Source organism: Bacillus rossius, chromosome 3 (assembly GCF_032445375.1).
Source record: "Bacillus rossius redtenbacheri isolate Brsri chromosome 3, Brsri_v3, whole genome shotgun sequence".
Lineage (NCBI taxonomy): Eukaryota > Metazoa > Arthropoda > Insecta > Phasmatodea > Bacillidae > Bacillus > Bacillus rossius.
The window spans coordinates 9,950,714-9,964,177 of NC_086332.1; the positions used below are offsets into that span (position 1 = coordinate 9,950,714).

General features: G+C 35.5%; 2 protein-coding genes across 4 annotated transcripts in view; one reads left to right on the plus strand and one right to left on the minus strand.

Annotated features, from left to right (window-relative positions):
* LOC134530192 (bifunctional glutamate/proline--tRNA ligase) overlaps window positions 1–7,027 on the plus strand; it is a 69,592-nt gene extending 62,565 nt beyond the window's left edge. For both annotated transcript variants that reach the window (XM_063364849.1, XM_063364848.1), the window contains exon 24: window positions 6,791–7,027. In XM_063364849.1, coding sequence (XP_063220919.1) covers window positions 6,791–6,947 — 157 coding nt within the window. In that variant the 3' untranslated portion in view covers window positions 6,948–7,027. The remainder of the gene's footprint in view (window positions 1–6,790) is intronic.
* Window positions 7,028–7,588: 561 nt separating this feature from the next.
* Window positions 7,589–13,464, minus strand: part of LOC134530194 (condensin complex subunit 1) — a 77,163-nt gene continuing 71,287 nt past the window's right edge. For both annotated transcript variants that reach the window (XM_063364851.1, XM_063364850.1), the window contains exons 28-29: window positions 12,455–12,550; window positions 7,589–8,090 (exon numbers count right to left, since the gene is read on the minus strand). In XM_063364851.1, coding sequence (XP_063220921.1) covers window positions 7,972–8,090; window positions 12,455–12,550 — 215 coding nt within the window. In that variant the 3' untranslated portion in view covers window positions 7,589–7,971. The remainder of the gene's footprint in view (window positions 8,091–12,454; window positions 12,551–13,464) is intronic.

The following is a 13,464-nucleotide window of genomic DNA, read 5'->3' on the forward strand; positions in this document are numbered from 1 at the left end:
GCGCTTCTTCGCACTAGGCCCGCATTGGGCAGCATTTGCTTCAATAGAACACCTATTTTTAATTATTGTGTTTAAAGTACTAACAGGAATATTCAGTTCCTTGGCCAAAACCACTCGGGTACCCACATGCTTGTCAAACTTCTCAATAATTTTAATTTTATCTTCAATAGATAAAGTATTTCGTGGAACTTTATACCTATCCATCTTCAATCAAAATCTTGCCATAAATAATATTGTGAACGATAAAAAAACACGTGCTAACCAAAACGGACGTTGACTAATGTAAACAATGAAAGCCATCATAGATATCTACTGTACATAATGCAGCACTACTAAATATACGTACTGTGTATGAGCGCTTTCCGGTAGTATCGATAGCTCAGCGCTTCGGACTATGCTCTGCTACGAGAGTGCTCTATGACACCATAAATAAAACCGTTTGTGGTTCTGCTACGAAAGTTCTCTATGGCAGCAAAGATTAAAACGTTAGTAGAGGAGAGGCACCATAGAACTTGTCGATACATCAAAACGAAAGGTTACAGACAATAGGCGAACTGCTTCAAACTTTTCACATCTATGACTAACGTGACGAGTATTTACATTTTTACCGTGTTTTGAAACGTACATTCCGGGTTTTTTGGTTATGTAGCGGTGTAATTTCAGGGAAAATGCAACACGAAAGTTAATGTACAATAAAACGGACCTACATAAAATGACGTTATTTGCGGGAAAACGTAAATAACGAGAACGTAAATACGAGGTTTTACTGTATGTATCTATGAAAAACAAATGCAACTCAAAATCAAAAAAAAATATAAATAATGGTTTTGATTTCAGATGAGAAATTATCAGATAAATGTGTTTATAATGTCGCTGAACTAAAATACAGTTTACCTAGCTGCAGTTAACAACTAAATACCGTATTTACCCATGTACGGATCGCAGATTTTATGATGATTTTTTGTTCAGTAAAATGTGCAGTGACCAGTAGGCAAATTTTTCATTTTGGGTAAAAAAAAAAAATTAACATTGTGCTGTTGCGGTTGACTGTGCTTAAATGACAAGCCCGTGTTGGTTTTTAATAAATATGTGACAAGTAAATATAAATTGTTTAATGAAAATAGCTCAGCAGTGCGTGTAAGGCATCATGAACTGTGCTGTTAAGCTACGCCTGCTATTTGTCGGGCGGCTACCCGGCCGGTGTCGGTAAGTTGCTGGCGCTCTGCAAGAGGGAGACTCTAAAAATAAACCAGAAATAAAGAGAGGGGAGGGAGTGTACATATGTGTGGCCATGCAGCAGTAGTTTTCCCCTCCCTCTCTCAAAGCTGTAAATGTCCGTGATGAACTGGTACCTTACTCTAATCAATCATCACGTTTCTATCTCGACAGGTTTTTGTGACGTAACTCTGTCCAAACATTTTTTTTGCGTGAGATTTCCTACGTTTCTACTGCAACATTTCATTCATGTCAAAACTGCTGTAAGGAGCGTGCTTGTTATTATTGATGAATGGAGGCCTTTTCTCTTTTAGGGAAGACGACTGGTAAAAAATAATCTTTTCCTTTATATTTTTTGTTAGTGCTATGGGTAGAGGGGATGGATGGTTCATAGAGATGAAGAGGGGAAGGACGTCTTGTTTCTTGTTTCTTAAGCGGAAATAAGCTGAGATATGGACCATAAAGACATCACTTGTATTCTAATGGAGACATACGTGTTCTCTCGCATAATTGTCACACTTTTTATTCTAAAATCAAGCTTGAAAAGTAGGGGTGCGACGATTATGCGGGGGAAAATTTTTTTTTGTTAGATAAAGTTATTTCTAAAAACAAAACCAACATGGAAAGTACGTTTACTTAAAACGTGAAGTATAAAAGAGCACGCCAAACTATTTAAATTAATAAGTCATGCAACAAAAATCCTTTCAACTTTAAATAGAAAAACAAAATCTGTGATCGAAATGCAAGCCGAACGAACGTTTAACTATCGCTGCAGTAAGGACACACTCCATGAAAGAGAGCGGGCCATCAGATGTAGTTAACTCGGCACTCGGCGAGATATCGATATTCAGCTACGTGTGCGCGCTCTATACAGGAAGCAAAATAACCAAACATTAATGATTGCAACGAGCGCTGGCTACATTTTTGTAAGCGGTACACCGTGGCGATGCAGACGAAAAGATGAAGGTTATAACGTTTAAAAACATTTTTAAAAGAAAATTTACTAAAGTGGAACCTCGTTGCTACGAGAGCTGACAACGGCGGCAAAAATTCTCGTAACGAGTACTCGTAATAACCGAATATAAAAAATTAAAGTCAAGTTAGATTCTGGACCGTCCAAACAGTCTTAATTTCACACCGTAACTTGAAAATGGTGCACTATAGAGAAAAAATGTGTCGAATAAAAGTTGTAGCAAATTAAATTACGAATAGAAAGTGTCTATGGAATTTTTTGTATCTACAACAGTTTTGATTTAATCGCGAATGAAATGGCCTGATACAAAGACCGGCGCCGTTCAAGATCACGGAGGGAAGGTATGTGATGCGGTGAAAAAAAAAAAAAAAAAAAAAGGGAGCAAAGGAAGGAAGAAAGGAAGGGTGTTGGCTGGTCTATTTTTAGATTTACCCCTCCGCCGACTTACGATGGGAAGCAACTGGCGTTGTCAAGGGAAAGAGAGAGAGAGAGAGTGCGCATGTTGTTTGTCACCAGTCCTTCCGGCACCCGCGTAGCCACATAGTTGTCTGTATTTACTGCGTGAACATTATTTTTTTAACTGATGTTTTTCCTTTTTTGAAGATGCCATTCAAATCACTCGTACTGACGAAAGGGCCAACAAGGAGGCACTCGTAATAACCGGTTTAATTTACTATGATTTTCGTAGTCAAACTGACGGTGCATTACAAAACTGTCGCAACAACGAAGGTCTCGTAGTATCCCGTACTTGTAATATTGAGGTTCCACTGTACGTTTTTCCGTTAATTAAATAAGTAAGAGGTAAGTTCCGAATAAATATTAGATTTCTATTTTAAAATACATTGTTTTATACTGAAAAAATACACACACAAAGCTTTTGGAATCTAATAGCGGGACCAAAAACATCATGCAACGTTTACGCGAGTTTTTTAAATCCAAATTTTGACGACCAAAAATATGGGTGCGACGATTACGCGAGTGTGACGATTATGCAATAAAAGAAGGTATTTATGATGCGATTCATATTCGAGGGCGACTTACCGTGAAAAAGTTACAATTTTTTTTGCCCAAAATTAAGGATGTGACTCATCTGTGAGTAAATACAAGATCATTTTATCATTAATATTGGTATATATCATTAAAAAAAAATCAAAATTTTCGTGAAATGGATTTTTTGGTTCACAAAAATTTCCTGAATCAATATGTCAAGTAGCAGTTTCTGGAAAATAAGGTCAATAGGAACTAACTGAAAGGTTGGTTGGTTACATTATGTTTGCGACATAAAAATAAAATTTTTCTTTCAAAAAAGGGTATTTATATCGTTTAAATGACTTAAATCTCAGCAGTGAACGTTGGCATTTGACAAACTCACGAGCTGTGCTATGTCAAGTATTTGTAAGAAAATGAATAGTTTATTATTCGTATTTGAAAATTTTAATATTCACATAGGCTTATTATTTAGTCGAAAAATGAATATGTTTTTTAATTCTTAAAAATATCAAATTATACTTACTCATATTTTTCTAATAGTTTCATGGCTGCTTATGGTATTATTAGGTAATGGTCAAACCAAAGAGAACTGAACTAAAAACCCACTTTATACAAATACTGAGGTTTAAATTACTTTGAAGTCAAAATGGATTTCCTAGCTACCTCATATCACTTGCATAACTTTTCTTCTTCCTCCCTCAATGAGAGTAGTATGTCCTCTCACTGAGACACCTTGCTCTGTAATAATTGATATATTTTCCTTTGAGTTCAATTAGTTTATGTTTCCTTACTTACAGCAATAAATTTGTAAACATTAAATATGATATATGAAAATATTTCATTGATATTAGGATACACCAATGCAGTAATAAATTTAAGTACATAAATTAAGCTTAACACAAGTTTTTTTCATCAACAATTTACACACATTCATGATGACATACCAAAGCCAAATTCTGCACACAAATGATCAGTACATAATTGTGTTTTGTGAAGCAATACAGTCAAACCTCTCTGAAACGACCCCTCACGGTTCCCAGGAATAAGGTCGTAATACGTAGATGTTTTCCGAAATTTTCAGTTGATTTAAAACCCACCCTCCCCTTCCCAAACCGCCACTCGCTAAGAAACCAGCCGTACAATGGCAGGATGCTGTCACTCACAATGCTAGACGGCTTTGCTTTAAACCCACTTCAACCTTCATGACAAGTGCGTCGCCCTACAGGCCACCTCTAAAGAATATATGTCAAAAGACAGTTTATTTTTACTGGTTAGTTTACATGTACGTTTTCTGCTTCCCGTAGTTAAATACACTAGAACCCTGATGTCACAAACCCCGGATTTTACAAAGCAGTGATTTTACGAATACATTCTCGCGAACCGTCAAAAAATTGGACATTTTGACCAAAATGTGAAAATCAGAAAAAAAATAAAAAAAAAAAAGAAATGAAAGATCATTAAAATCTCTTAATTTTAACACACAGCGTATTTTTGTGTCGGCTTTAATACTTCAAATAATGTTCATGTAAGAATAACAAAAAAATAATGGGACATTTCCTTTAAAAATATGGCAGCTGTAGGTTCTGCAACGCGAGTGGCGCACACGAAGCTCGCCCGGCTGGCTGGCGGCAGCGGCTTCATGACGCATAAGCTCACCCCTCCCTCCCCTCGGTAACATTCTTCAAGGCTAGCTCATCCCTCCCAGACACACAAACCATCTAGTGCCCTCCCTTATAACACCCCAACTTCGCTCCCCTTTGAAAAACCTTCAGTGAGAAAATGCTATTTTCACCCTCCCTTCTCCAGTGAAATTTGGCTATTATGAATGGGGTACTAAAGCGGTGAGGGAGGGGTCAAAATGTGTCACTTTTCACACCAAGTTCGAGTTCAGTCATCTCTGGCAAGGAATTTACAAGCTTTCAAACTTAAATATAAATGTATTTTAATAGCAAGGGTCCTATGAAAAGGAACATACAGAATAAAATCAAGCTGCTGTCACCAAACAAAGCATAAAACGGCCCAATGCGTGGTCGCTTCGTTATTGCTCGCGCGAGAGGCGAGACATGGAATGTTAAAAGATAAATGCGGGGGAGACAGACGGCAGCCAGTATGTTTCCTGCTTGGGGAATAAGTGGCGTAGCCTTTTTTGTTTTTTTATGCTGGGTGAAGCGATTTTTTTTTTCTGTCAACCCAAGGGAAAAGATAATTGCTTGAGCTGTCAAAATAAACATCGCTGCGGCAGTTAAAACAAGTCGAGGCGGGCATGCATCCAGTCGGTCGCTGTGTAAATCTCGAAAAACATAACATCTCAATTCATAACAAGATTCCTTATAACCTACACGTATTGCTGTTTTTTTCAGCCTAATCCATACAAGTTCTTTAGCCACGTTTTAAATGAAAACAACTGGCGAGCCATTGTTGTGCCCTGTTTTGCAGACAAAGCTTTTATCAATTTGCTGACAGTTTTAATATATTTTTACTCTCGTTAAAATGAAGCAGATAACGTGATTGTTAACAAGTACAAGCAACATCCGAGATCGGTAGCAGCGCATGGTACGGGGAGAGGGTGAGCAAGGGCGAGCGAGCGGCCGACTACCATGTTCACACAATGCGGCCGGAGGGTTTTTCCTGCATTGTATTAATAGTAATTAATATTTAATGGTATTTTATGTATTAAGTCATAATACACAAAATCGGGGGAAAAAAAGTATAAACCTGCATAAGTCATCAACAATAGTTCAAAAATTCAAGCCAGAAAATATACCAAATCGGACTTAGAAAACAAAGCAAACATTTTCAACCGATAGTAATCAAAATCAAGAGAAATCCAGCAGCTAGCTTTGCCTTAACTGCGTACCACACTAGACACTCGCAAAAAGCTAAACGTAAACATGTTGCCACAAAAACCTCTATCTGCACCCTGCCGGCAAAGGGACGTGGAATGGGGGTTGTCAAGCGCTGACAGCAGTCGACAGGAAGTGGTATCTATTTTTAGATATGCGCTGCGGCAGTACTGCACTGAGCAAGAGAAACGCAGTAACACGCTAATCACCACAAGAAACTTATTTTCTGTCCGATTTTCGGCAATTTTTTCACTGTTCCTCGAAATCGGGTTGTAATAGAGAGGTGGTCGCAATAAATGGGGTCACAACAAAAAGGTTTTACTGTATCAACAATCCTTTCTTAAATACTATAGGTGCTGGCATTTAAATACAGACTATTAAGGATAATAATTTGGCCTTTGAGTGTACCTTTATTTCATCAACTGGAAAAATTTTTGTACCCTTATTATTTTTGTTTGACATATTTTTATAATTAACTCGTATTCAAATTACACAATTTTCTTAAATATGCAAATACACTAACACCAAAATACTGTGAACAGAATAAACATTCTAATTTTTTTTTTGTTTATTTAAAGGTTTTTTTTTATTGGCTAGTATATATATCAAGTGATAACATGTTCGAATAGCACTCTAAAAATTATTAGTGCTTTCGTCTGTACAAAGCGAAACTCCGTGGCAAGATGGTCCCTACCTAAGCAACCCCTACATTAGTGGATGTTATGGTGTTGTTGGGGGTATGTTCAGTAGAAGCTGGTGGATGTTTCAGGGAGGAAGCACTGGAGCCCGGGGCCCCAGCGATGGGGGCCAAGACACTCTGCATCCCCCTCGATCAGCCTGCTGCCATCCTGCCGGAAGACAAGTGCATCCACCCAGCCTGCTCGAAGAAGCCACTCTACTACGGGTTGTTTGGTCGCAGTTACTAGACTGCCACTGCCAGATACAAAGATTTATTGTGAAATAAGTAGGTGACTGAAAAGCAGCAGTAAAGGTTTTATTTATGAAAGAGTAATTGGTTATTATTTAGTACGGTTGTAATGGATTTATGTGAAAATTGATAAATAATGCATCATTCCAGGTTATTCAAAATAAATACCCACTTCTTGAAACAATAAAAATAAATTATCTGCAGTCTATGATTGATTTACAAGATTAATAATTATTGCTGTGTTATGGTCATTTTGAAACTAAAAGCTATTAATTTTTTTTTTTTTTTACTTTTAGGTAAAGGCCTTGTAATAATCATGTACTCCATAGTCACCAGTAGGTGTAAGTAAATTGTCTCATAAGAAATTTTTTTAATGACTGATTGGTGCCTTTCTATGTCGGTGGTGCAGAGGCCCCGGCCAAGAGTAGCTTCAACAACAATAAATTTATGTAAAATGTTGACTACGAGACTATGAGCCACCATATTGCCAAAATGTGAAGATGACTCATGCTGCCAACCTTGGCAGAAACTAAGGCCATGCTAAACAAAGTTTAGCTGATTCATAACTTAAGCATATTTACAATTCCATTATTATAATAGTATTTCAAAATTGATGCCATTAAAGTTTCAAGATTGGAATGCAATTCAAAGTAAAATCTTTAGTATATAAAATTTTCATTACAAATTGTTACAATAAAAATGTATTCCTTTTGTACAGAACAAGAGAGCGATTTTCAATTGGTTCAGTTGCTGAGACCTATGTTTGCCTCATACTGGTGTTAAGTACAGTGTGAGCAAACAAAACTGCTAAAAAAAATAAAAATATTTATAATAGAAACGTGTTAGTAAAATTTTTAAAATACTAGAATTACTTGTATCAAAACTATAGACATCCGTATGACATTGTTTCACACATTACATATTCAAATATTTTATAAAATAAACTTTAAGAGAAGCATTAAGATTTGTACGTGTATCATAAAATCAACTAGATATATCTAGTAGCTATATTGTTCGGAAGATCATTTTCTACGAGATTTTCTTGCAGAGGTTCTGCCTCTCCCTCCACGTGACTTCTTATGCAAGGGAGATGAGAGTTCATCTTCAGCCTCGTCTTCAGAGCTGCTGGATTCCATGGCCGCTGAAAACAGTCATACCAAGTGTTAAAACATTATGTTTCCAATATACACGAATCAGTTACCTGAACATGAAATGAATGGTACTACTAGGAAAAAAATTTATGCCAGTCATTGCTGTACAATTACCAATAAACAATTAGTGATTGATAAATATTATTTTCTTCCCTGCATTTGAACACAAATAATGACACCTCCACTCAAAAAATGATCAGAAAAATTTGGCAATAAAGATCATTGCTGGCATAGCAACCAAAAGGAAGTAAGGACATGAACGACCACCTATACAGAAAAAAAACTTAAATCTGATAAATTAAGGATAAGTTAAGTTGAAACACGAGTGTCAAGAAAGAGGGGCAGGAATGGAAAAAAAAGGGAGGGGGGAGGGGAAACCCAGTTTGTTCAAATGCTTGGCATTCAATCATAAATATTTTATTTATTATTTTCAATACCCCATTGTTTCATCCGCAACTTCAAAGGGGTACACCCAGTCTTGGGAAGTACTTTAGACCATACGTCGTAATGTTTAAACTTATTTTTACATGATGAACCTGCAGCCTAAGTTTGTCAGTCAAATTCACTCATCCTGTATTATTATCACTAGCTCTCTCTACATTTGGGTGATATTGTAACCAGATATTTTTTCCCCCCCAATTGAAGTGACTTATGTAGCGGTGTAGCAAAAACCTTCACACTGAATTAAGAATACAATACTCCACGAAGCTAGCTATTAAAATATAACTCATTACAAGCCAACCTTGCACATTAATAATCTACACAACTTATAATTAGAGACAAGAATTTGAGGTTATATTTATTTTTGGACTAATTTCATTTTTTCGAACAATAGATTTCGGTATTATTGTTTTTATTTTGTATGAACTCTATTCATAAAGATAACACAATTATCAACAAATACGACACTTACTTTTCAATGTCATTTTGTCAGATACACAATGCACTTTAACAATATAATAATTCATAAAACGGTAGAATGACAGAATGAAAAAACTAGTAGTTACAAATAACTAGAGACAGGCATTTTTGGTGAAAAAATTTGCACAATTTCGTTACTTTTTACGAGATGATTTCGGTATATTTTTCGCTATTTTATCAGTAGTTTAGTCAAACATTTAGTTTATTTTAAAACTGCAATATGAGGGTTATAAATATAAGTTCTACATGAATGTGTTTAATATGTCATTTAAGAGTAGAACTACACAGTTTCATACATAACTTTACCAAATATTTGCACAGAACAAGCAACAAAACAACTATGCAGAGCATTTCCGTATTTTACTGGCAGAAGGCAAGTTCCCAGCGCCTTATAAAAAAAAATAGTGGTGGATAATTAAAATGTGTTGTAAAATTTTTACTGTAACATAATTAAATGTAACTCTCTCTTAGTGATGGCCCGATATCCAAAAACCCGATACCGATATTTCCAAATTTACCGATCCGATACCCGATATTCCGATTATAGGCCTATCTCATTTCTAATACTGATTCTATAAAATTGTGGTTCTGGAGTATTGTTAGAGACAATAATGAAAAATGTTAAATATTAATAAAACATACTTATGTGAATGTATATTATTTTTATTAATTGTAAAATCACATTAAATGAAAAGTAATAATGAAATTATCATAATGGCCTGCAAATAAGCTCAACTGTAATGTACGAAAAATACCATCCGAAAAACAACAAACATTTGTACCCTTTGTATAATTTCATCACGGTTAACGACATGCTAGAAAGGAAGGTCTTAAATTAGCAAATTTTGTAACCATTGTTCAAGTGTATCACTCCATTTATTGGTGGTAAAACACGTTAAAAATACGTGAAAAGTAATTTCAATACAACTTTGAAACGTACTGCAGAGATTATAAAACCACGTATCTTTATTTATGTTATTGGCAATGCACTCAATAATACAGCCAACATAATACCTTTGCTGCAACTTGCCCTACTTTAATATTTTAGCTTTACATTTAATATTTTAGCTTTTGTAAAACTTACGTAACGTCTTTGTATAGAACAGCAGTTGGCGACCATGAAACGACACTGAAAGAAAATGCCTGTTATATCAAGCAGCAACTTTATTCTTCTTCATGTTTACTTATGGCTACATCACTTATTAAATTAAATATCGTAATTATTTTTGTTTGTTTTCAATTTATGTACACTTAGTGAACTTTGAAAATTCATCAAGCGAAAACATTTTGCGAATATCTGAAACGAATAAAAATGCACTAATGTCTGGGATTTGTGTACACATGGAAGAATTGTACCGTCGGGATGCATTGCAGTATCAGAAAGAAGAAATAGGCTTGAAAATGTTTCAGTGGAAAATATGCTTGGAATTACTAGGTAATATTGCTACGTGAAGAAAGATAAATTACGCCCGCGGAAAATAAGCTTGGAATTACGGTTAAGGTTATGTGAGAGTATTATTGGCGAGAGAAAACATCGGTTATCAAAATATCGCAAGTATTTACCGATGTCCGATATTGAAAAAATGTGCCGATATTACCGATCTCTGATATCGAATATCGAATATCGGGCCAACACTACTCTCTCTTATACAAATCACAAAAATAAATACTTTTCTAGACCTATGTATGCCTTTTAAACTCTGTAAACTGTAAGGCCTACCACAATTCTGAGTAGGATATTTGCAAGATATTATTGCACAATTTATACAAAATTTTTTGCCTGCATTGTTCAGGTTTTAAAAAATGCATATATTTACTAGGCCTAAACATGTTACAAAGGAAACTGTTTTAAAAAATTTACTGACCAAAAAAAAAAAAAGCTCAAGTCCTAACCTAAAAACAAATAAGTTACGTCTATATTTACCTGTGGCTAGGTTATGTCAACTTTTTCCAAAAAAGTACTGTAAAAAACACGACTCGCAGCTATATGAATATTTCAAGAGTAGGTAGGCCTTACAAAATTTATTTTCGTAACGTTCTGTTTATCTGCTTAAGAATGCACAAAACTGTTAAAATAGCGTACGCTTTAGCACTGTGTACCTTTGCCTCTATTGACGAAGTTTCGGGTCATCCAGTTTTTTAATCGGAATTTTCGCTTCGATAAAAGCTCGAGTTGTTGACATAATGAACTCATTCTTGTCCAATTTTGCTTTTTTTGCCGTCAACAAGGCTGATTCCAGCGAAACTTGCCTTTTTGCACCGGATTGTTGACTTTCCTTGTTTTTGTTATGCGATGCACTGTCTTTTTATGTGTTTCAAGTACGTGTATTTCCGTTGCCACTCTATTCTAACGTTGCAGTACTTACACATGAGAATTTTTTGCACTTTGCCAAAGACGTAGAAACCTTCGCTCGCAAACTCCGCCGCCCTGTCAAATACTGTCACAACCATTTTAAATCAACGTTTTACAAAAAGAAACAGAGCAAAAACGTTTGATTACATCCACGCCATTTTAACAAACTGTGGCGAGTGGCGACTGGTGAGGCGATAGCGCAACACGAATACAACTTCCTAGACTATCGAAAGTCATTAACAATCGATTATAATCGACTGCTGTTATCGAGTCATCAAAATACGGACGTTTAGCTATTTTCAGTGTTTTTTTCTTAATTTTTTCCGTGATTTCTGTAAGTAATTGATAATTTCACATTTTTAAGTTAATGTATATTAATTTCGTTAATATGTCGCGATTTCGTGCATTGCGAAAAACACCTGTCTACAAATAACAGTTACAATATAAATAAAAGCAAAATTTTTCCACTCTATTCAATACATAATGTTGCACGAAGAGATGTGGACTGCAATAATTAGCGGATGCAACATTTGTAAACAGCTATAGTTCGATTGAAAACGAGTCGCGATAGTAACCAACGTCCACTCACCACCATGTTGATTGTCAGACTGTCGAATGTCCTCTTCCTGTGCGCAGGTGCACCAACCTACTTCCTGGCCACTCCAGAGTGACCAACCACAATGCCCTGCAGGGCGGGAAGTTTAAAATGTTCAAAGTCTATACACTACACTAAACAGTCTCAAACTACATATATACACAAGTCGGAACACATACATTTTGGTACTAACACCATGATGAATAATTGTCATTGATTGAATTTAATACATTAAACGTTAAGGTATTTGTAATTTAAGTTGAGTTATTTAAGTTGAGTTTTGATTAAAAATGCAGATTAATTTCATGATTTTTTGGTGCATTTTGGTGCATTGACATGCTTTTCTGTGTTACTTCAGCTTTATTGCAATTCACCATATAATCTTGTCTCTACTTATAATACATTGACCCCATTTACAATGCATTTCTGTATTGCTTTGGGCTCCAGTCTCATCACTGTTGCCATTTTGGGGTCCCGTTACATACCTGATGGAACAGCCGGTGTCCTCCGACTCTGTGGTGCCCTACTGTTGGCTTTAGGTCTCACGAAAACATCATCATCTTCTTCTGCATTCTCTTCATCTACGAGAAAGAGACAGTTGCCGAGATGTGTACGAGTCTACATAAATTCTGTCTTATGAGGCCAAGCAATGTTCTAACAAAATGAAACTAGTGAAGGGCGATATGGGTAAAAACTGATACATTTATTTAACAGATCCAATAATCAATACAAAACAGATTCAATACTTTTTGTTAATAATCACAGTGCAAATCTCCAGAAATGGAATATATTTAAAGTAGCAATTCAGTACCATAACAGAATAAGATTCTTTTGCTGATGACAAAAAAAATTTTACCACATAAAAAATTTGTGCACAGCACAATACACATTATACCTTTGACTAATTAATGAAAACAACATTCAAGTATAGCACTAAACTAGAGAAAAATTGGAGTAAACGATGCCTACAGAACTATAAACAGGTAAATGGAAAATAAGGTGACACCTGAATAGATTAAATTACTGTATTTTTTTCATGGGTATCTGTTATCAAAGTTATGATTGGAAACGATTACGTTGGAAACCAGAAAATTGGGAATATCAGCCTATACCGATACTAACACAATTATATCGGTACAACACTAATTGAAAGAGAACTTACACAAACACAGTTCAGCCAGGAATTTTCTAAATTCAGCTGGAAATCCAAAATATTACACACACCAATGGGAATTTTAATGCAACTTAAATCAAAATTAGTTGAGCAATTTAATACTAAGCTATGTCTAAAATGAAACATCACATGCTTATGCAAATTGGCAAATTTAGTACAGTGGGCACTCTTTAAACAACATTCCTTGGTTTATCACAGTAATTAATCTGCTACCTACAAAACTGCTTGCTTTTACATTTTTTTCAGTTGGATTCGGGTAGCAGTAATGCTCGTGTGTATTTTTTCTTGCTCTAGAGGAGCTCATTACAACTTTTTTTTTAA